Here is a 22525-nt window from a genome sequence, read left to right on the forward strand (position 1 = left end):
AGAGAGAGTATTAAAACAGTCTCAAAGAATTCTAGGAAGTTCCTTGGCTCCTCGCTAATCTTGAATCTGTTGAAAATCAGGCTCTTAAACGAACACGATATTTGAACGAATTGCTCGACTCTTTTTAATCTTTAACAATGAGAGGACACCAATACAATAATCCTAACCCTCTATTTATGCTAAAACTCATTCTAGTTCTAACCTGACACAAACTCTATTTATATAAATAAACAAACTCCTAGATAAACCATATTAATTCAAACTAACAGTGATCCCTAAATTAAATTTATAAGACTCAATAAATAGTTTAACAAGAATGATCTATAACCTGTCAGGATCCTTATCTCCTTAATTCAAGATTAATCTCTTCAGAATCGATCTATCGTGAAAGAGTATTGTATTTTGATTATTCTAGAATGTGATCATGTAAAGGATAAAAGGACAAAACAATTGTGATTAATGAAGTGAAATAGACATAAAAAGGGAAGATTGAAAACATTATTTGATGGTTTACATTTGACACTAATGTGTCCTAATTAAAGAAAAGAAAGGTGACAAGATTAATGATCTTATCTTGGTTTATGGTATTTCTTTCTTAATGGTTGAGATTAAGACCTTAATCTTGATATTACATTCACTAAAAACAGAAGTTCTTATGAAAGCAACAACTTTAATAATCCACTTCCAGCTTTGAATGATACTAAAAGATTAATCAATTTACAAGTGGATCTCTATCTCCCTCTTTTTAAATAAAAAGAAAATAATTTAATTTGAAATGTTGTGTGTGACAATACAAATGACGTTCAAAAAGAGCAAACTTATCGTCCCCTAATATATTATCTAACGACATGATGATGGGTGGAGATAAAAGGATGATTACAAAAGGCAAAGAGCGTTATTAAATATATATTTATAGTTCTTGAACTCATATAGAATACATTTGTGAAGTTGCGCGTAAAAAATCAGAACTTTATGCGGGTGGAAGTGGTTATAAAAGTTAAAAAGCGCGTTTACGGCTTATAAGGAGCAAATGCAACCACAGAATTGTGTCCTCCAAATCCAAAGGAGTTAGAGATGGCTGCATTAAGATATCAAAAAGTTAGTTAAAGTACATCAACAAAATAGTTTGTCCATAGGGAAAATGACCATTGAACACATACCAACATTGACTTCATGTTGTTTCTTCACATTTGGGACAGTATCAATGTCAACTTCAGGCTCCAAGTTCTACAAGAACAAAATGATTGATAATCAATATGAACCCAAATGCATGTATCCATACATATATAGTTGAAAAGTTTGAAGTGGTACATCTTGATTAATCGTCGGGTGTAGCCAACCGGTAGTGATAGCTTTTATGCACGCAATTGCTTCCAACCCACCAGCAGCTCCAAGACCATGTCCGATCATCGACTTTAAACATGCACCAAAAACATAATTTCATTACTTAGTACATAACACGAAGGAGGGTTTTAAGCAGAACACATTTTTTTACGAGATCAGGAAAAAGAAGATAAATCATTTAATTTTCAATTTTAAAATCTAAAAAAATAGTTGAAACACAATTATTATTTATCTTTCTTGAAAGTTGGAAAAAAAGAAAAAATAAAACGTTTATCTATAGAACCCGCACATGTACAAGTCATCTGTAGGTTATATTCTCTACACATAATATACACATGTGTATATTAACATTTAAAAATATATAGATAGATTAGTTTATTGGTCTTTATATGTAAAAGTAAAAAAACTAAAAATATGAACTATTGACAAAAAAAATAAAGATTTTTTTGTTGTAATAACTTATTGTTCTCTAATGAACTTCACCTATATATATATATACACCTATATTTATTGAATTTAAATATTTCTTGCCTTGGTCCCATTCATCTTCATTTCATATGTATTCTTGAAGATCTTTTTGATGGCAATAACTTCAGCCAAATCTCCAGCAAGGGTTGATGTTGCATGACAATTCACATAATTCACCTTCAAATTTATAAAGTTTGGATTATCAGAAACCGAAAGGTGTTGTAACAACGAGTAATTAAATTGTACAAGTGTAACCTCTTCCGGAGAAACACCAGCATGTTCTAAACATTTGGTTATGCAAGACGAAATCCCAAGCCCATCTTTGCGAGGATCGGTCATGTGATGCGCGTCACATGTGATCGCACCTCCCAAATACTCGGCGATAATATTTGCCCCTCTTTTAGTTGCATGCTCCAAACTTTCCATTATCTGTTAACAATCCAAGTTTATTTCATGTCACAATCCTTATAACATGTACAAAAGTATGGGCTGGATTCTGGGCTTGGACTTTTATAACTCAACCAATTCCCACATAACTGGTTAAATGGGCCGGCCCAATAGTTGTTTTAGTGGAACAAGAGATTTTGTTACTTTAATTTAAATATTTGACACTTGAAAAACTTGATTACCATCACTGATAGAGGATTCTGTACATTAATTCAGAAGTGTGAGAAGTGTATTATAATACTATATAACACCATATAAACACCGTATAACAATATGTAACACCATATAACACCGTTTAACACTATGTAACACTATATAACACTATATAACAAATATAACACTATAGTTTGTCTGGTCGAATGTCTATGATAGATGTATAGTGTTATATATTGTTATATAGTGTCATATAGTGTTACATAGTGTTATATAGTGTTATATGGTGTTACATAGTGTTATACGGTGTTTATATGGTGTTATATAGAATAATACACTTCTCACACTTCTGGATTAATGTACAGGATCCCTACCCTACCATCACATACATTTTTCTTTTAATATAATTTCTTCTTAGGAGGTTTAGGAGTTGCATACCAGGACCCCCGCACCTTCACCGATAACAAAACCATCGCGATCTTGGTCCCAAGGGCGAGACGCCTTATGGGGCTCATCGTTTCTTTGGGACAAGGCCCTACAAGCTATAAACCCGCCAACCCCGGTAGGATTAACTGCAGCCTCAGTCCCACCAACTACCATGATATTTGCTTCTCCTCTTCTAATGTGGTTTGCAGCTGCGTAAAAACAATAATTTGCAGTCGCACAAGCAGTTGAAATCGAGTAGTTAGGCCCCATTAAGCCCCTATCTATCGCCAACAAAGCGGACCCCATGTTGGTAATCGAGTAAGGTATGAAAAAAGGTGTGATTTTCTTGAACCCCTTTTGAATAAGCGCTTCCACACCGTTACTAAACGTTGTTAGACCACCCATTCCCGATCCCACTAGAACCCCGATCCTCGTTCGATCAATCTGTTACATACAACTCAATTTTCAATAAAATTATATCACACTTTTTTAAAAAACTAACAAACAGAAGTTATTAGAGAAAAATCAAATCAATCTGTCACATACGACTCAATTTTCAATAAAATTATATTAGACTTTAAAAAAAAGTTAACGAGCAGAAGTTATTAGAGAAAAATCTAATTATATTATTATACGACTTACGGTTTCAAGAACTTGAGGTCCAAGATTGGCATCATCGAGGGCTTTTCTACCGGCAACCAAACAATACCGCCAGCAGTCATCAAGACGGCGGTCACTCTTTCCGTCGATGTAACCTGCTGACGAAAAATTGCGAATTTGACCAGCGAAACGAACAGTGAAACTGGAAGCATCAAATTTGTCTATCAGTGTGATTCCACTTTGTCCCTCTAGAAGTTTCTCATAAAATGTATTCACATCGTTACCAAACACTGATACAACTCCCATTCCTGTAATGACTACCCTCTTTTTCGGGTCTGTTTCTCGTTTAGGCGGTGAAATGTTTAGTGCAGCCATGGCTTTGATTGGTAAAGATTTTGAAGCTGAGAATGTGAAACAGTGTATAAGAAAGTAATGTTCCAAAAACACTCATGTTTTATAAGTAGTTAATGCGGATATCGGTCAAGGACTGATATCTGAGATACCGGTTATCGCGGTAGAACATTGGCGAAGCTTTTAAGAGGCCGGGAGGGGTGCCCGACCCCCCGACCTTTTCACTTAGTAGTGTTATACATGTAGTTTTCGTATAGAAATTTTTGGGTATATACGTTTTCGATCTCCCGATTCTATAGAAATTTTGGGTATATACGTTTTCCGACCACCCGTCGAAAACGTCAAGCTTCGCCACTGCGGTAGAATATCGGAAATTTTAATATCATGCTAACAAATTAACCTTTTGTAACTTGCAAGACATTAACAATTGTAGCAAGTAGGAACTTACTAAGGGGCTGTTTGGTAGCCTCTGAATGGTCAATAAGAGGCTATCTCTTAAAGGAACCATTAAGAATTTTAGCAATGAGAAGGTAGAAGAATGTGACATGTGATGATTTACCATTCAGAGGTTACCTCTTAACCATTCAGACTTGAGGTTACCTCTTATTCATTCAGAGATTTTAAACCATTAAGAGGTAGCATCTGAATGGTCATTAAGAGGCTACCAAACAGCCCCTAAGACTTAAAACACTAACATTTAACGTAACAACTAAGAATTAAGACTTAAAACACTAATAGCAGCAATAAGAAGAAAGACGAATGGTAGAAATAAGAAGAAACCGATATCGGGAAAATCGGTGGTATATTGGTCAAGTGGCGGAGCTCGACCAAAAGTTTCGAGGGGGCGTAAAGTCATGGGGCCCAAATTTTTTTTCCTATCGTTATGTTTCAGGTCGGGCCGGCTATTCGATTTGGGTCGGGTCAAATAATAATAGTTCCAAATAAAACTAAAAAAATTTCATTCATTCAAAGGACCCATTGTTACATAAAAAAAAACTAAATATTGTTTAACAAACAAAACACCAATATATATATATATATATATATATATATATATATAGAGTGCGGTTAACATACATTACGCGTTAGCGTACTTCACGTACGCGGCGCTGTAAACCGTCGGATTAGGCAATAATCACGCATGGGACACAAAATAACGCATGGGATCAGATTTTTGGTGATAATCACGCGTAAGAAGTGATAATCCGCATGGAAGTATAATCACACACGTTGAGATGGTCAAAAAAAATAATAACGCATGTTATATATCTGGTCGCGTACGTTAACGTAGGTTAAGGCGTTTTGTACATTATACTTTCTCTCTCTATATATATATATATATATATATATATATATATATATATATATATAATGGTACGAGATAAATGAAACCTGGATGAAGAATTTCAACTTAGCCCGATGACCTTTAAGATTTAAAGGGGTAACAAACTTTATTTTGATTTATGTATTGCATAAATATTTACGCAAAATAATTGGAGGGATGATCCTATATAATTTTAAAAATTTTGGACGAAAAATTGGAAATTATACACTTCTAACTGAAACATTGGAGGGAGCGGGTGCACCCCCGGGCACCTACTAACCTAGGCCCTTGTATTGGTCAATATCGCCGATATTCTCGGTACCGATATTCTCGGTACCGATATTTCGCACCGTAATCTCGTAGGGGACCGATAACCGATATAGCACTGATACATCAGTGATAATATACCGGGATATTAACTACATAGATAACTAACCTTTGGAACGGTTACACTGAAGCAAAGAAACTCCATTGTTTCCTGAATCTTTACTCTTAAAAAACAAAGCGGAATTACAAGTGGTTGCAATGCTTGCCATTACCATTTACCAAACGTTATAAACTACCCACCACTTGTTTGATGAAAATCCTGAATGACCGAACGAAAGATGATTCTGACAAACGAACGAAGAAGATTTGTTCGTATTCGATGAACGCAGTTGGGTTTTTTTTCTCAACGAATGAAACAACCAGTTTGAAGTTTTGAGAATGCTAATGTTTCTGAAGTGGTAGTTGGTAACTCATTTTTGCATGTTCATTGGTGTTGTTACATGAAGTTTTGGTCATTTTTCGTGACTCCTAAAGTATTTGTGATTTGCATGTTCATTGGTCTGGAGTGGTAGTTGGCAACCCTCTTTTGTGAACGGTGGGTCAAGGATATATAAGAGTAGGATTAGTATTAAAACATTAAAGAGATTGCATTAAACTTGCATAAGTGTGAGAGCACAAGTTTTGAAATGTCTTTTATTGTATATGAGTATGCATCAACATCATTAGAATATATTGTGGTGATATAAGGAACCCGGGTTCGAATCCCACCAGCTTCAAAAAAATAGTTTTTGTCCTTGATCGAGCCGAATTGACGAAAATACCCCTTACCCGGGGGGGGGGGGGGTGGGTAACGGATTCTTGGAAGCGATGGTTTGTGTTAGAAGAACAAATGTCAAGAACGAATGGTTTGTGTTAGAAGAACAAACGAGCTTCTTTGCATTCAAGTAGCATTGAAAGATTTTTGCCAAGCTTTATGTTACATGAAAAGAATAGTAAGTTTTATGGTAGTTAAAACAAGGGTATTAATGAGTCGAGTCACTCATGGACTACTCAGGATTGGTTTGTTAAAATCTCGAAGCACACTAAGCTCAAGGAGTTAGCTGGACACAAGATTAAAAAAAAAATTACTTGTAAGCTGAATTCGTGATTTAAACATAATAGGTCAAAGCGAATTGAACTTAGTGTTAGACTAGCCGAGACTAAACTTGCACATTTACACCTCTAGTAATATGTAGTTTTACATACGTATCAGATAGTTTGAAATTTAATTATCTATCAAATAAAAGAAAAAACAAATTCAATACATGGCTGTTGCGTGAAAGTAGAAATTTAAGAAGTCTTTCTAGTTTCTACAATAATTATTTTAAGATAAGATGGACATTCTTACGTGTTAGCATACGATATTCTTGTGCTTACATCTTACCCTACGTGTTAACATACGAGCCGGGAGTTTCATCGGAAGCAGCCTCTCTATTCCTACGAGATAGAGATAAGACTGTATACATCTTACCTTCCTCAGACATACTAAGAATGATGATGATGATTCTTGTGCTTATTGTGGCCACTGGCCAGGCTGTCCGGCAGAACTCCTTTCATTTCTTCATGAGGGACCTCTTAACTTCTTTGAGCTTTTATTCCACATGTGTCACATTAATAAATTTTTTTCTTATCTTTCGTTATAAGTTTTTGTCTTTATTCTGTGTTATAAAATTTATTTAACATTAATTATGTCCTTTTATTTTTTCACTACTCTGGTTTTACTTTAATAAATATAAATTTGATACAGATACATGATTAATAAAATTAAGTATTAAATATTAAATACTTATACAATTAATCCATAATTATCAAACTGTTAATCATACAAACCATGTGTCAAATAACCGGTTTTACAATGTTACCTTGCTTGATATCATATATAATATACTACATACGTATGATAAACTAATATAAGATAAGGTAGTAAAACCTACTGTTTCGGTGTTCCAGGCGCACAGGGCGCCATGTTTGGCTTATACCGCCCCATAACAGTGGGTCTAACAACGAGAATTTTTTTTTTTTTTAAATTTGGTTTGACAAGAATTGCCACTTTAATCCTTTAGCAAATCTAATGAATAAGATGGGCGAAAACCTTAATTCGCACATCTTGCCTTTTGGGGTTTGTATGGGTGGCCTAGCTGCTGGTTAGGCGTCTTTTATATAGTTTTCTAATAAATTTCTTCTTTCGTTGGCTGTTAAAAAAAAAAAGACAAGCGGACACATATGAAACGTGTAGACTTGTAGTCACTCATAGTTTCAAGTCTAGATCATGATCTAACCAATGTGAAAAAAGACATTTGCCTACTTTGCACATGTGATGTTGAAGACTATTTTACATTAGTTTGTTAAACAACATAATAGTTTTTTTTGGATGTCATACAATCATTTCTTAATGGTACAAATTTAAAGAACTGTTTCATTTACAAACGTATATCTTATTATTTTTCTATATTAAAAATCAAACGAAACCAAATCAACAAAGGTTTAAACAACATTACAATCATGAATCGGCCCTCTACAAGGTCGATGAGTGTCTGATCGTATCATGAACACATAGGACAATACATTAACCCGTTCTCATTACATTCAGGACATCTTTCTTTCTCTTTCTTACCGTCCACCGCGATCTTACAACTCCCACCACACTCCAAACACGGAACAAACCTCGCACCACCACACCCTTCACACGCTTGTCTCCCAACCTCTTTTTCAATCCCAACCCGACTCAATATCCTCCTGAGCCGACCCGTCTCATTTAACCCCACAATCTCATCCACTCCCCCAATATACCTACCCTTCACAAACATCCTTGGCACGCTTGCCGAGTCACCAAGCAACTCTCTCAACTGAGTCCGAAACTCACCATGTAACGATATATCTCGCTCTTCATACAAAAACCCATGGAGCTCCATAATAGACCTAACCCGGTTACAATCTTCATACGTCCTCCGGATCCCACCCAACGACGTCAAGTAGATAACCACTTTATCTGACCCGCCCGGCGGGCAGATTTCCGGGTAATCCTCAAGTGGGTCCCGCTTCATAAAAAGCGGAGGTAACCCTTGTTTTTCTCTCTCCTCTTTATCCCGCAACAAAAACGGGTTATCTTTTAATGACTTGTACCCCTCTATAACCGGAGGGGGTATCGACCCGGATTTCGTACCCGGGTCGGTTCGTTTCAACCGGATATTGCTCAACTCGTTACACGACTCGGTTTTTTTCAACCCGGGACCCGGTTTATTATTATTATTCTTACCCGCCTTTGTATTATTTTCGAGTTCTTCAAGTGTGTGGAAAGAAAAGCTCTTGCGTTTCATCTTTTTCTCCGGTACCGGTGATGTGTCCGGCGGCGTGTCGGCGGTGGGTTGACGAGGTGTCGGGGAGTTTAAGGTTGGTTTAAGTTCTTCCAAATCTTTTCTGACTTCTTCCCACGGTCGTGGAACAACATCATCATCATCGTCATCATCGAGTTTTTCTTTTGGAACCGGCAAGTGGGATGGCGTTTTTTCTTTCTCGTCATCTTGTTGTTCTTTCGCCGGTAGCCATGGTTCGGTGATGGAGTTGATGTCGAATACAGCGAAACTGGTGGCGGCCGGACGGTAGACATCGAGGGTTCCGGCTTTGACATGTTTGGATGAGACACAACCCATGGTTAGAATAGAGTGTTTGAGGGTTGTGGGTTAAGAAGATATGTGATATTATTATTATAGATGTATTTTTGTGGCTAAGGTGAGTGAGGGTTTATCCTTTGGGTTTTGTGGTATGGATGCATGGGAATTGACTTGTAAGTTGTGGTGTGTGTGTTTTGAGTGTATGTGTCGTGGTCTAATATTCGGATCGGTTTGGTTGTGGATTGTAAGGTGACACCGTGGTGGTTTTATTTTGTGCTTTACAATTTTTGTTTTGTCATTTGTAGTGTTTGAAAGTTAGGTGCAAAGTTCAAAGTTAGGTTAAATGTAATATGATAGTTCATCGTTTTCAGTTCGATTCCCGAGCTTACCTGGGTTTTCATCCCACCGTATGTTACGTCAGAGAGTTCTGCTTATGTGATGGTACAACGACCATGGTTGTAAAAATCCCGACTAGGCGCAGATTAATCCCGATTAATCGCTACTCCCAATCCCACCGCCCGACTAGCGATTACTTCAACACTGACAACGACTGTCAAGTGGCAGCCAACGGTATGGTTTTCCGGGGGAACGCCTAAACAAAGCCTGACTCTAAAGCTAGCATGAGTCCGGTTAAGACAATATAGCCTGACCAGAGTAGGGCAATTTAGGGCTCTCCGATTTAGAAAGTAATAATCTTATACATGAAGTTACCGTTTAAAAGAGAGAGAGAAACCCTTAATTAAATAGCTCAATAAGGTGAGAAGATACTAGAAACTCGAATGGTCGAACACTTAAAAAACACAAAGAGGTTAATTTGTGACCAAAGAATGAATATTGGGATCCCATAAATATTTGTATGTGAGAATAAATATTTGCATGATTAGACGATTAATGGCGGATCCAAGATATTTTTTTAGCAGGAATTATATGACCGGACGTAAAAATTTCGGGTCAGTTTGACGGTTCAGATCTGATCGGGTAAAGTTATCACATAATATAAATACGATACAATAATTAAAAAAAAAATGGTTAGCGATGGAGTAGAGAGGCCGATGGCGTTCTTAGCAACGTTGGTTACGTGAAATGTTTGAGTATATTTGTAGAGAGGAATGTTGCAAGCACGAGTTGACTTGGAACGCAAGTAAAGTAATTATTATCCTAAATCCTAATTGGTCTTGGTCAGTTTATTAAAATAGCCTTTAACTATGTTAAACTGTCTGTTTGTTTAAACATTGTTCCTAGTTTTTTTTGAACGGCAAATTTTTGGATCACTGACGGACCACTGGAGTATCATCGTGCCACCAGCGGAATCACCCGATTATATCCATCTCCACTAGGCATAATGCCTATACACCAATTTAGGAGGAAACCCAATAAATATGGGAAAACCCCTATTGTGGGAATCGAACTCATGACCTATTGGTCACAAAGTCTTATCCCACCCCCAAGATACCACTAGGCTATAAAGCCATGGGTAACATTGTTCCTAGTTAGTTTTCTATATCATTTACAATTCTTTTTATTTATTTTCCTACATAAAAATTTGGGTTATTGGATTTTAATAATCCAAAGTTTCATCAGATGGCCGATAATAATCCTAACTTTAATTTTTTTTTTCTGACAATCCCAACTTGTAAGATTTTAGCACTCATCGATCCTATTCTAACTGGGTTATAACCCAGTTAGTTTTTTGCTGATGTGGCGGATGATATGGACCCTTATGTGACATGGAAGATGACTTGGCTGCTTATGTGGCACCATAGCTACCTCTACCTCCGCCACCACCGAGCCCCCCCCCCCCCCCCCCCCCCCGTTAGGAATTGTCTCAACAAGCCCATAACCTAGTGTAGTGTAAAACTACATCGCGCTAAAACATTGATAAAAATACTCGAAACAGAAAATTATTGTATATATCAAATTATAACACATGTATACGCCAGTGTTGTTTAGGTCTTCTCACATTCTGCCACTTCACTTTTATAATTTGCAAATTACACCTTTTAGTTACTTCAAAGTTTCAATGCACTTTGTACAAATCTTTTTTCTTCCTTTTCTTTTTCTTTATTGACGAATTTTCTTTTTACATATGTGTTTTACTTTTTTCTATTTCATTTCATTCCAATTTATAACTTACTTACTAGAAATTATTAAATTAGGCTAAAGGATAAAGGATGTGGGAGTCATGGTTGAGACATGATTTGCCACCTAGGAACATGTATGGAAGGCTACACCACCCCTTGCTTGATCCACCATGGTTTGCATGGATTAAACCATGACAACCATGGTCCTCCTTTCCATTTTTCAACAAATCATTTCCTTTTTCTTTAGACAAAGATAAATTAAAATAAATAAAAGGCTAGTGGTTTTGGTCATGACCAGACCCTCAGGGTAGTGGTTTTGAATGGTGGATTAGAGGTGGGTTACATAGCACTGACGTGGAGGGTCATGACCACACCCTATAGCCTTACTAGTTCCATATTCAGATTTACTAGAAGTTCGCACCGATTGAAATTGCTTACTATTATAAATCCTTCTAACTTAAAACAGGTTTAAGTGATTACACTACACACTACCATTGCGTGTTGCAACCTACACTACTTTACAATTCATCAAAATCTATTTGTACAAATTTTAACGCTCGCCGCAGCGCATGGGTTACACAATTTTTAACACTAACACCCCGCTGTAATTACGTTCCAAACCCTTCGCGATGTCCACTTTCGTTTGTCTCCCAAACAACAGATATAAGAATTGCTTAAGTTAGTTATTTTACATTCATTTGGGAATAGCCCAATGGTGTTATGAGCTAGATTGAGTTTTGGATAGCAGAAAATTATGAGTTCAATTCTGATAGTGTGCAAGTTTAGCCGATAAAAAAGTTAACTTTACAGTGATACAATATTACACCTCCGCCGCAACGCGCGGCACGAAATACTAGTTCTATTCATTTCTAAAATAGTTATTGAAACGTAATACTTTAATTGATAATCTAGATTTAGTTTTAAGAATCTAAATTTTTTAAAAGGGTTATACATATTTAAAAGATAAAATTTTCTAAATACATTCATCATTATCATGACCATCATATTCAGTAATAGCAAAGCAAAGGTAGAGTATGAGGATGGTAAGATGTAGACACCCTTACCTCTACTCCGTAGGCATAGAGAGTCTGCTTCCAATAAGACCCCCGTTCGATAGTACTTTTGCATCAAGCATTGGACATAAGGCACATAACACTCAGCAATCGGGACAAAGGCCGATTTGTGCATGTGCCTTTTTGTCTTCTAACTATCAACGCCACCAGATGATGCATGATTAACCCCCTCAGCTTTTAACGTTATTTTCACGAAATTAGTAAAATAACGTCAAAATTAGTGCACTTTCACTCCCCCTTCCGATGGCCCACACATATATACATTATATGCGCATACCGCAAGCGGGGCGTAGAAAAACACATATGATCACATGAAATCATATCTACGCAAAAAAATCAAAATAAAAACAGAAAAAGACATGTAACTACATAAATAGTACCAAAATATTCTTACTAAGCTACCACAATATATATGAAAACATATAATAAGAACAAATAGCACTTCAAATAGACACACATGTTAATTGTAATAATATTCCTAGGCCACCAAAATGGACAAAAGAAGCTAAGCTCCTAACACGAGAAACTAATACAAAATTGTGTCATCCTCCTAAAAGTCATTAACCTTAATCTTGCATCTCTATGAACCTCTATCCTCGACCATGTCCTCAAAGAGGTGTAAGTCTAACAAATCCTTTCTAACTCACTCTTCCCAAGTCATTTTCGGCATGCCTCTACTCCTCCTCCCCTCCACAATAAGAGTTTCTACTGATCTAATTGTATCTGTCACTTGTCTCCTCTGATCATGTCCAAACCATCTCAACCTCCTCTCTCTAATCTTATCTAAAATACTAGCCACACTCAGTGGAGAGGAGAAGTAGAGGCATTAAATGATATTAAAATTTTATATATTTTCTACAAAATTTAAACGAAAAATTTTACACATTCCTACAACTAATCTTGAAACCTCACCATTTTGAAACAGCTGTCATTTCAACACCTTGATATCGTTGTGTTACATACCCTTTGGTAGAATCAATTTTATTTAATATTTATTTCTCTAACTTTTACTTGGATAAGGGAATGATTATTTCAGTAAATTGTATTATTAAACCATCCAAAATAAAATTTCTTTTTAAAACCCAAAATAAACTAGGCTGCACCTTCTCTAATCCTATATAAAATATATGAATGTGGCCACATTCATGCATATTATTATTTAAATTTTTTTTAAATAATTCTATATATTTATTTCACTATAAGACTAAAATAAATATCAAAATTCAGAAAAGAAATAAAAATATTTTTTTTTCTTACCGTGTCCCATATGGTTGATATCCAATGTTTTAAATACCGGTATGAACCGGCCGGTTATACCGGTTAAACCGGATATCGGACACATGCCCGGTACGATAAAGGCCGGTAAAACCCAAATACGGTATGTCTTATGTACCGCCGGTAAATCCGGTTTTACCGGTTCAAACCATTGAACCGGTTTGCATTATCTTAAAATTTGATTTTTTAAATTATAAAAAAATGCGATATTAAGGTAATATTGATGTTCCATTGTTGGTAATTAACCTAGAACCGCTATTGAAACTGTTACTCACATCATCCAATGTAATATCGTTTATAAGTAATAAAAATTACTCTTAAAAATGCATAACATTTTACAAGAAAATAATTGTTTTTGGATAAAACCATAATCAGTTATATAAATCTTAATTGAGGTTGGACTGTTGTTTAGATTAATTTGCATTTTATGGAATTATAGTGTTGGCTATTGACCCGGTTGAACCGCCCGGTACAATCCGGTTCAATCGGTTGAACCATTTCAGAGTCTAACCCGGTATAAATAAAAAACCGGTTTTTAAAACATTGTTGATATCATTTAAAACATTAATTGTATTTTATTACCCATCTGGAACCTTAATTAAATTGAACATGTTACCGTCCTTTTTTAATCATTTATTCTTTGTCTTGGATCACTTAAGTTTGATGCGTTCCCAACGGCATTGTCTCATAATTGCATGACTAATTCAAATTAAAAAAAAAAAAAAAAAATTTGGTTGTTTATGTTTTGTTTCTATTTTCATCCAACTTTTAACACGTTATATATATAGACACACATAACCCTCATTACATGCTTATGATATATCATATACATGGGCACTTGTGCTTTCAAAGGATTTGATGCATGTCTTGACCCGATTCGGGTCATGACCCCCTCGGGTCATGTATTGGAGTTCAACTCCCCGAAACTCGTGTCAGAAGTCATCGACGAGTTCCCAAAACACGGGCTTTTCAAAAAAGATCAGTTATTATCGCCGTTAGACCCCCAAGAGCTACTTCTCGGCGGCCAAGTGTACTATCTCTTTCCTCTAGCGTTAGAGGAAACGAGTGAACATGAGCCCGTTAGAGTATCGGGTGTAACTGAAGTCGAGCCCATGAGAATGTCGACAAGTGCTGTGGCGTTGCAACTTGTGACAAAGAATTTATCGGACGGGTCAGGGTTTGAAGTGTTACCGCCGCCTAGAAAGGGGGTATGGAAGGTGAAACTAGTGATTAATACAAAACAGTTGGAGGAGATATTGTCCGAGGAAGTGAACACCGAGGCGTTGATTGAGCAGATGCGTGTGGCGGCAACTAGCTCGATGAAGGTGGTGCCGCGGCGGAGCCAGAGTAATTGGAGAGTGAAATTGAAGCCAATATTTTGCAATGCAATGAATAAACCGGTGATTGAGGATATTTCATCACCAAGGTCTGTTACTCCAATGTTGAAGTTGCAAAAGCCTGAATAGTTTCTATAGTTCTATAGCAATATGGAATGGAACTCCTTATTCCAGTTTGTTGTAATATCAATATACTCTTGTATTAGTCCCATGTTTGGGTCAATTAGTTGGTTTGAATTATATTTTAGTTTTAACATATGGCTTGTTTTAACGATACCGAAAATAGTCCAAAAGTGTATTGGGTTGTTTCTTTCAGCTCTTAATGGTTCATACCTCAAAGTTGTTCAACATTTAGTGATTCAGACTGTTTGTTTCGCGAGCAGATGTCTGAATGGTTAAGCATTATACTGATTCTGAATGGTTAAGACCTCTTATCTGAATTGGTCAGACATTTGCATCTGAACGGTTAAGTATTATACTGGATCTTAATGGTTCAGAGTTCTAACCTCTACTGGTTCAGCACTTAATGGTTCTGACATTTTACCCATTTAAAAGTTGCCAATTATGTTAAATCTAATTCGAAATGTTGTAAAAATAATATCGTTCGTCTTTACCTGTTAACCAACTCATTTACCATAGTTTTAGCCGGTTGTTACTATACTAATAGTAACTTGCATAACTCTCAAGGTCGGCCTTAGTAATTTTTTAGGCCATTGCTGAGGGCCTTTCAAAAATATATACACACAAAAATGAAAATATATTTAAAAAAAATCCGTGAAGAACTTTATCATGGATCTCAATTAGCAATAAAGTAATGATTTTTAGCTTATAAACAGGTTCTAAGTTTGAATTTCGTCTTAAACTCTGGAATAGGTCGAGTTGCAACGGCTTCCTATTTGGTTCAACCCGAGTCAGTTCGACCAACAGTATTCGGCAAATTTGGTTTCGGTACCACAGCGAAATCCAAGGTGGCACTTGTGCCCTGATTGAAACACCATCCCTTGTGTTTCGGACCTTCGGTGCTAATCACTGTACTTTAGTAAAAGAGTTAAATGTCATTTTAGTCCCAGTGGTTTAGGCCACTTTGCAAGTTTAGTCCAAAGGTTTCATTTTTCGCCTGTGAATCCGAAAAGGTTTCAACGTTGTCATTTTAGTCCACTGGGTTAACTTCATCTATTATTTTATTAACGAGAAGGGCAATTTGGTCATTTTATATGGCTGAAATGCCCTTCTAGTTAACAAAATTATATATAAAATGACCAAATTGCCCTTCTCGTTAACAGAAAAAATGGATGAAGTTAACCCAATGGACTAAAATGGCAACGGTGGAACCTTTTTGGACCCATAGTAGAAAAATAAAACCTTTGGACTAAACTAGCAAAATGGCTCAAACCACAGGTACTAAAATGGCATTTAACTCTTAGTAAAATGATTGGTTGGTATATTATTTAATATTTGAAAAAATAGTAAAAAATCATCAAAATGTATGCAAGTATTCCAACTGATTTTGCAGCAAAATGCATGCTGCAAAATGAACATCTCCAATTCTCCACCATTAGAATTCCAAAAAACACAGTCTACATTAAGATGTTGGTAAGAGGGGAAGGTTTGCATCCACACTCGCTATCAAATATGCGTCTGCCATATAACCTGCTTGTCGGTTCTTAACATGTTTCCAACAATGGACGAGAATCATGAGACCGTTCAAAAACGCACAAAACATGTGCATTAATATAAGAAATCTAGGAGTTACAGATAAGGTTTGATTGAAAAGACGAGGATGCCAAGGAGCTTCAAGTTGCCGGCTAATGATCAATACCTTCCATCCAATTTCTTTATGGCCTTCTCTATTGCAGGTACATTCTTGCTGAAGACTGACCACTGCTCAGCAGTCAAACTGATACCTATAGACACAAGCCAAACAGAAGCTCTCATGATAATCAACAAATGCATGATCGAAACCAAATTACAAAAAGAATAGAGTAAATTGCCATTTTAGTCCCTGAGTTTTGTCCAAATTTGCCATTTTAGTCCAAATAGTTTTTTTTTTTTTTTGCCTCTGGGTCTCTGACTTTTCCCTTTTGTTGCCATTTTGATCACATACACTAACTCCATCCAAAAACTGAATCTTTAACCAGGGGTATTTTGGGGATTTTCATTTTAAATGTTTTCAATTGCCATTTTGATCCAATTCCAAAAAATCAAAAAAATTCTAAAAAATCATAAAAATTCTAAAAAATCACAAAGATTCTAAAAAATTCTAAAAACTCCAAAAAATCCGTTTCGGCGCGAACCGTTTCGAACCCGAACCGTTTCGAGCTGAACCGTTTCGACCCGTACCGTTTCGACCCGAACCGTTTCGACCCGTACCGTTTCGACCCGTACCGTTTCGACCCGAACCGTTTCGAGCTGAACCGTTTCGACGCGAACCGTTTCGACCCGTACCGTTTCGACCCGAACCGTTTCGAGCTGAACCGTTTCGACGCGAACCATTTCGACCCGTACCGTTTCGAGCGGAACCGTTAAATTCAGTTTTGACGAAAATTCGAGGTCTGGTTTGGGCCAGTTTTTATGAAACTATGGGTCGCGCCACCAACTAAGGTTTCAATATGGTTCGGTTTGGCGGTTTGAGCAATATTTTTTAATTCAAATTTTTAGTTTGTATTTAGCCGCGTACTTCAAAAATGAAAAAAATGACAAATCTATACATATAATAAAGTAAACTAATTTGAGACACATGGCAATCAATGAGACTATCTAAAAATCTATTTTCCCTCCTAAAATATAATCCCTTTAGTTTTATAGTTAATCCTAAATTCAAAATAATAATAATAATAAATATAATCCCTTTAGTTTCATAGTTAATCCTAAATTCAAAATAATAATAATAATAATAATAATAATAATAATAATAATAATAATCCTGAAATCTGATGTCCCTTCACATATCAATTTAATTTTATTATTATTTATCCGTTTAAAAAACATATAAAAGCAAATGATTATAAATTATATATTTTATAGTAAAGATAAGTTTATAATTTCAAAGTAGAAAAATCACTTTAAAAACATAATCAACTTCAAATGGTTAATACCTTATCAACTTCAAACGTAATCTACTACTAATATATTTAGATTATTATAACAAAAATATTAGCACCAAAACGAAAAAAAAACATATTCATTTATCGAACAACCAATTGATGAAAAACAATAGATTTATGAATATAAAACACGTATTAGTAATTAAAAATTATATTAAAATAAAATACTATATAAATTAAAATTGTAAGATTAAAGAAGAGGGTGTCACATGACATTATTTGAAATTCTTTATTTTATTTTATTATATATTTTATAATACTAATATGCATCATCTTTGTATTAACTTATTTATGTCAATTGGTATATAAATGTCTCCCTCTTTAGTTTGTATTTACAAGAAATATTTATTAACGAGTTTAAATTGTTTAACCCGTGTAACACACGGGGAACTAACCTAGTAACTAATAAAGGTAAACGGCAGGTTCGGTTTACAGTTTACACACAGATTAAGTTCCAAATCATGAACTGAACAGTTAAACCAGGTCTTCCAAAACATGAACCATATAAACATCAAACCAGCGGATTTGCTTCGGTTAATCCGCCTGTTTCAACGGTTTATGAACCACCCTAACAGCACTGGGCTTCAGCTAGAATGGATATGACTTTACCATTGGCTATCCTACTATAGACGGATTAAATGTTCTAAAACTGCAAAAAGAAAATGCTGACGTTTCCAAATTAATATTTACTCACTGATAACTATAGCTGATCAACGTTAACCTTCTATAAGGCTATAATAACTTAGGTACCCTAAGACTCCTGTCATACCCTAGCTAGTCCACTTACAGCGTTGTTGCCACTATTAAAGGTGCTTCAATACCGATACAGACATGGAAATCTTGGAAACACAGAAACAATCTTGAGACACAAGTCACACAACCTAATCCAATTCTAATTATGAATATCAACCTCTCAGAGAAGTTCAGGAACCCTAAATCTCTTTCCTTATCCTTCACTTTAAGGTAAATAATGTAAACCGAAAGCCACTGGCACTCACACCAACTGAACATTATTTTTGTACCAAAACTAACCTTATTACTACCATAAGCAACAACATCATCATTGTCATCATACTTAGTAAATCCCACCAATAGCAAAGCTAAGGTAGGGTCTGAGGAGGGTAAGATGTAGACAACCTTACCTCTACCCCATACGAATAGAGAGGCTGCTTCCAGTGAGATCCCCGGCTCGATAATAGTTTTGCACTAAGCAGTCAATAGCGGTGCTATAGCGGTTAGCGGACCTCAGGGTGTGTAGCGGTCCAAATAGCGGTGGCCTATAGCGGTTCCGCTATTAGCGGCGCTAAATACCGCTATAGCGGTTATAGCAGTAACGGTGTTTGATTGTGTTAATTCTTAAATTAAATACTTTAAAGTTACTATTAGTATTTGATTTGCAACGAGTTTTTGATAATGGAATGATATCACTATGAATTTTGATATTACTATTAATATTTTTCCAAGATATATTTATATATATATATAAATACATAAATTGTGCATGGTATAAAAATTACCGCTATATCACTGCTATATCACCGCTATAACCTATATATCATATAGCGGACCTTGACCGCTATTCGATTTTGGACCGCTTTAACTGCATAGGTTTTGCATCAAGCTTTGGACATAAGACACATAACACTCAGGAACTGGGACAAAGGCCGATTAGTGCATGTACCCTTGTTTTTCGGCTATCAACGCCACCACATGATGCATGATTAACCGTCCCTCTCTTTTTAACGTTATTTTCACGAAATTACCACCATAAGCAACATCTACTTATAAAACCAAACATCAATCAATTGACATATCTAAGAGCTTTACCAACTTAACATTCAAATTCCAAACACATTCATACCTTTAGAACTTGGAAGCTCTTTGCCATCTCTTTTGTAATACTCCCTTATAGACACCAAACTTTTCCCTCTGAACTCAGTAAGAGTCACTCTTCTTTTATCAGAAAGCTGCAACAACAATAAGCAATACAAAAAGAGCATAATTAAGACTTCAGAGGCATAATTAAACAAAACATGTATTCTTTTCTCAGCTTATACACACTCAATTGAACACATCTTCAATCCACAACAACTTTACACAACTATTAGCCAAATTAGGGTTTCAAAACCTTCCGCCATTTGACAAAACACCAAATTAGGGTTTCAAAAGTTTCAGAACAAACTTACTCTGCAAACAATGAGATCTCCTTCATCATCATACTCCTTATCACCTTTACGCTTCTTCTTATCATCCTCACTGTCTTCTTCTTCTTCTTCTTCCACTGGTTCACCTTCTTCAGTGACTTTTTCCTCAGCCTCTGCTTTAGCCTGTTGTTCCTCAAGGTACGTTTGGACGATACTCCGTACGAGTTTCTTCCGTGAAGGTTCCGATAAATCGATTCCGATCTGCTCGGATGCTAGTTTACGGACTTGATATTCTGTTGTGGAATCCATGTCGGAATTGTTTAATACTTGTAGAACTGCTTCCTCTATTTCCTTTGCTAAGGCGGAATCCATGCTTATACTTTGTTGTTTTTGGTGTGTGTGAAGGAATCGATATGGCTGTCGTCTTCTTGCACGAATTGGGTAAATTTGCAGAAGGTATTTGGGGAAAGTGTGTGAAATTGAAGTTTGAATTTATAACATTTTGGTTATGTTTGGAAACTGGACTTGTAGACTAGCCCAAGGGTATCTTTTGTGTCAGGAAGAGTATATAAATTGTTGTCTGAATAATATAATATTAGATAGGGTTGTGCATGGTTTGGTTCGGTTTAGTTATTAACATTATCTGTAATTTTAACCGAAGTTATTGGTTAATCAGTTCGTTTATTTGGTTAATTTGTTGGTTTTCGGTTCGGTTAATAACCAAACCATTATAGAGATATGGCAAAAAAGCCCAAGCCCGACGGGTATACCCGAAACATAAGGGCCGGGTATACTCGAAGCCCAATGGGTATGAGCCGGGTACGGGCTTAAAAAAGAAAAAAATCGAGTACGGGTACGGGTATGGGATTTAGTGATACCCGGCCCATTTACCCGAATAATACCCGAATGTATCATATTATATATTTCCATATATATAAACTTAGTAGATGTACTTGTTACATTCTCTATAGTCATATGTGGATATGTATTTGGTAGGTGTTTAGCGAACAAATAACTTATTTTTGAGCATGCATATTGGATATGGAAGCTATCACTCTTTATTATGTGGTTGTTTATCCAATTTGGTGGTCATGATACAATTACTTAATTAAGTAATTGTTTTGATTTAGTTTGGTATATGTGGTCTGAATATCATATGTAAGTTATTAATCATATTTTCATTTGTTAGTCATTAAAATAATAAATTATATAAGCATCGAAGTAAAAAATTGAACATTTATCCCAACGGGTATTTTTATAAAATTAACGGGTATACCTGATACCCGCGGGTATGCCCAATACCCGACGGGTAACTAGACGGGTATGGGACAAAGAATTACAACCAGGTACGAGCCTGGGATTACCAATACCCGGCCCAAGCCCGGCCCAGTGCCATTCCTACAAACCAAACATTGGCTAAAATCGTTGTTTAAAAATACATGTAATGGAGGTATAAATACATGAAATATATATATAAATACAAGAATTAGATGTATAAATAAATAAATAAAATAGAGTTAGGTATCAACACATGAAATTGAAGTATAAAACATGACATGGATGTATAAAAGCTAAAAATATATGAAGATTTAAATGATTTGGTTCGGTTAAGTAAATTTCGGTTAATCAATGGTACAAAAAATATCTATTACCCGATTTTTGGTTAATTTCACAAAAACTCTGGTGCAAAACAGACATATGATTGAATGGAACGACTGCGAACTGCTACTGCAAAATCAAATTATGGGGCAAGGGGTAGACAAATGGTTGTGGCAATCGGGTACAGTTACAGAGTCATTTCGGGTCTGTGATCTACGGAGGGAACTTGATTACATGCCTACCATTCCTGAAATAAGAGTAATAAAGTTGATCAGTTAGTTACCGAAAAAAAAAATTGTTTTTTGTGGAGAGTGGTACTAAATGGTATACCAACACGGGAAGCCTTAGCCATAAGGTACGTCCCGATATCATCCATCAGATGCGTTATGTGCAGCAGGTCAGTCGAGTCGGCAGATCATCTACTCATCTCGTGCGACTTCGCTCATCAGGTTTGGGTAGCTATTTCGCAATGGATAAAAGTTCCGATACCGAGGTACATGCTCAGCATTATTGAGACACTTGCGGTGGCAGAGCTTGAAATTTTCCACTAGGGGGTCGGAAGTCACCGAACCTAAAAATTCTATATAAATATTTTTTTATAAAACCCGGGGGTCGAAAACGTATATACCTAAAAAGTTATATACGAAACGTACATACATAACACTACTGAGCGAAAAGTTCGGGGGGGGGGGGGGGTCGGGCGCCCCTCCTGGCCCCTTGAAAGCTACGCCCCTGGACACTTGAATACCTTGATAATCTGCAGCTAACGAGTCAAATGAAAAGGGCGGGTATCTTATTGTGGCTACAGCCTGCTGGTCTATTTGGCTAGCACGAAACCAGCTAATATTCAAAGGAATAGTTCCACAACTGTCAGAAATAGTA

The 22525-nt window shown here is 36.1% G+C and overlaps 4 protein-coding genes across 4 annotated transcripts; 1 reads left to right on the forward strand and 3 right to left on the reverse strand.

Moving 5' to 3' along the window:
• Window positions 1-859: 859 nt before the first annotated feature.
• On the reverse strand, window positions 860-5954 carry LOC110923177 (3-oxoacyl-[acyl-carrier-protein] synthase I, chloroplastic). The gene is made up of 8 exons (XM_022167350.2): window positions 5550-5954; window positions 3481-3839; window positions 2851-3282; window positions 2068-2241; window positions 1876-1989; window positions 1312-1413; window positions 1161-1227; window positions 860-1078 (listed from the first exon to the last, which is right to left on the reverse strand). The coding sequence occupies exons 1-8, from the start codon at window positions 5653-5655 to the stop codon at window positions 1011-1013; spliced, it is 1422 nt and encodes a 473-aa protein (XP_022023042.1). The 5' UTR covers window positions 5656-5954; the 3' UTR covers window positions 860-1010.
• Window positions 5955-7812: 1858 nt separating this feature from the next.
• LOC110921434 (uncharacterized protein At3g28850) lies at window positions 7813-9178 on the reverse strand. Its single transcript, XM_022165757.2, has one exon. It carries the CDS (start codon window positions 9067-9069, stop codon window positions 7963-7965), a length of 1107 nt encoding a protein of 368 aa, XP_022021449.1. The 5' UTR covers window positions 9070-9178; the 3' UTR covers window positions 7813-7962.
• A 5086-nt stretch (window positions 9179-14264) lies between these two features.
• Window positions 14265-15072, forward strand: LOC110923510. Its single transcript, XM_022167592.2, has one exon. The coding sequence runs from the start codon at window positions 14290-14292 to the stop codon at window positions 14923-14925; it is 636 nt and encodes a 211-aa protein (XP_022023284.1). The 5' UTR covers window positions 14265-14289; the 3' UTR covers window positions 14926-15072.
• A 1217-nt stretch (window positions 15073-16289) lies between these two features.
• LOC110921663 (RNA polymerase II transcriptional coactivator KELP) lies at window positions 16290-20579 on the reverse strand. The gene is made up of 3 exons (XM_022166010.2): window positions 20087-20579; window positions 19762-19867; window positions 16290-16700 (listed from the first exon to the last, which is right to left on the reverse strand). Exons 1-3 carry the CDS (start codon window positions 20414-20416, stop codon window positions 16609-16611), a joined length of 528 nt encoding a protein of 175 aa, XP_022021702.1. The 5' UTR covers window positions 20417-20579; the 3' UTR covers window positions 16290-16608.
• Between the last annotated feature and the right edge of the window lie 1946 nt (window positions 20580-22525).

This window comes from Helianthus annuus, chromosome 17 (assembly GCF_002127325.2).
Source record: "Helianthus annuus cultivar XRQ/B chromosome 17, HanXRQr2.0-SUNRISE, whole genome shotgun sequence".
In the NCBI taxonomy this organism is placed as follows: domain Eukaryota; kingdom Viridiplantae; phylum Streptophyta; class Magnoliopsida; order Asterales; family Asteraceae; genus Helianthus; species Helianthus annuus.

Bases quoted from the DNA above. Each gene is read 5' to 3' on its own strand.
- LOC110923177 (XM_022167350.2), bottom strand. From the start codon at position 5,655: ATGGTAATGGCAAGCATTGCAACCACTTGTAATTCCGCTTTGTTTTTT. The intron at 1,990-2,067 runs GTTACACTTGTA...ATAAATTTGAAG, and splicing joins CTGGTGTTTCTCCGGAAGAG to GTGAATTATGTGAATTGTCA. The intron at 1,414-1,875 runs GCAAGAAATATT...GCATGTTTAAAG, and splicing joins TGAAGATGAATGGGACCAAG to TCGATGATCGGACATGGTCT.
- LOC110921434 (XM_022165757.2), bottom strand. From the start codon at position 9,069: ATGGGTTGTGTCTCATCCAAACATGTCAAAGCCGGAACCCTCGATGTC.
- LOC110923510 (XM_022167592.2), top strand. From the start codon at position 14,290: ATGGGCACTTGTGCTTTCAAAGGATTTGATGCATGTCTTGACCCGATT.
- LOC110921663 (XM_022166010.2), bottom strand. From the start codon at position 20,416: ATGGATTCCGCCTTAGCAAAGGAAATAGAGGAAGCAGTTCTACAAGTA. The intron at 19,868-20,086 runs GTAAGTTTGTTC...TTGTTGTTGCAG, and splicing joins GAGATCTCATTGTTTGCAGA to CTTTCTGATAAAAGAAGAGT. The intron at 16,701-19,761 runs GTATGAATGTGT...TTGTGTCTATAG, and splicing joins AGAGCTTCCAAGTTCTAAAG to GTATCAGTTTGACTGCTGAG.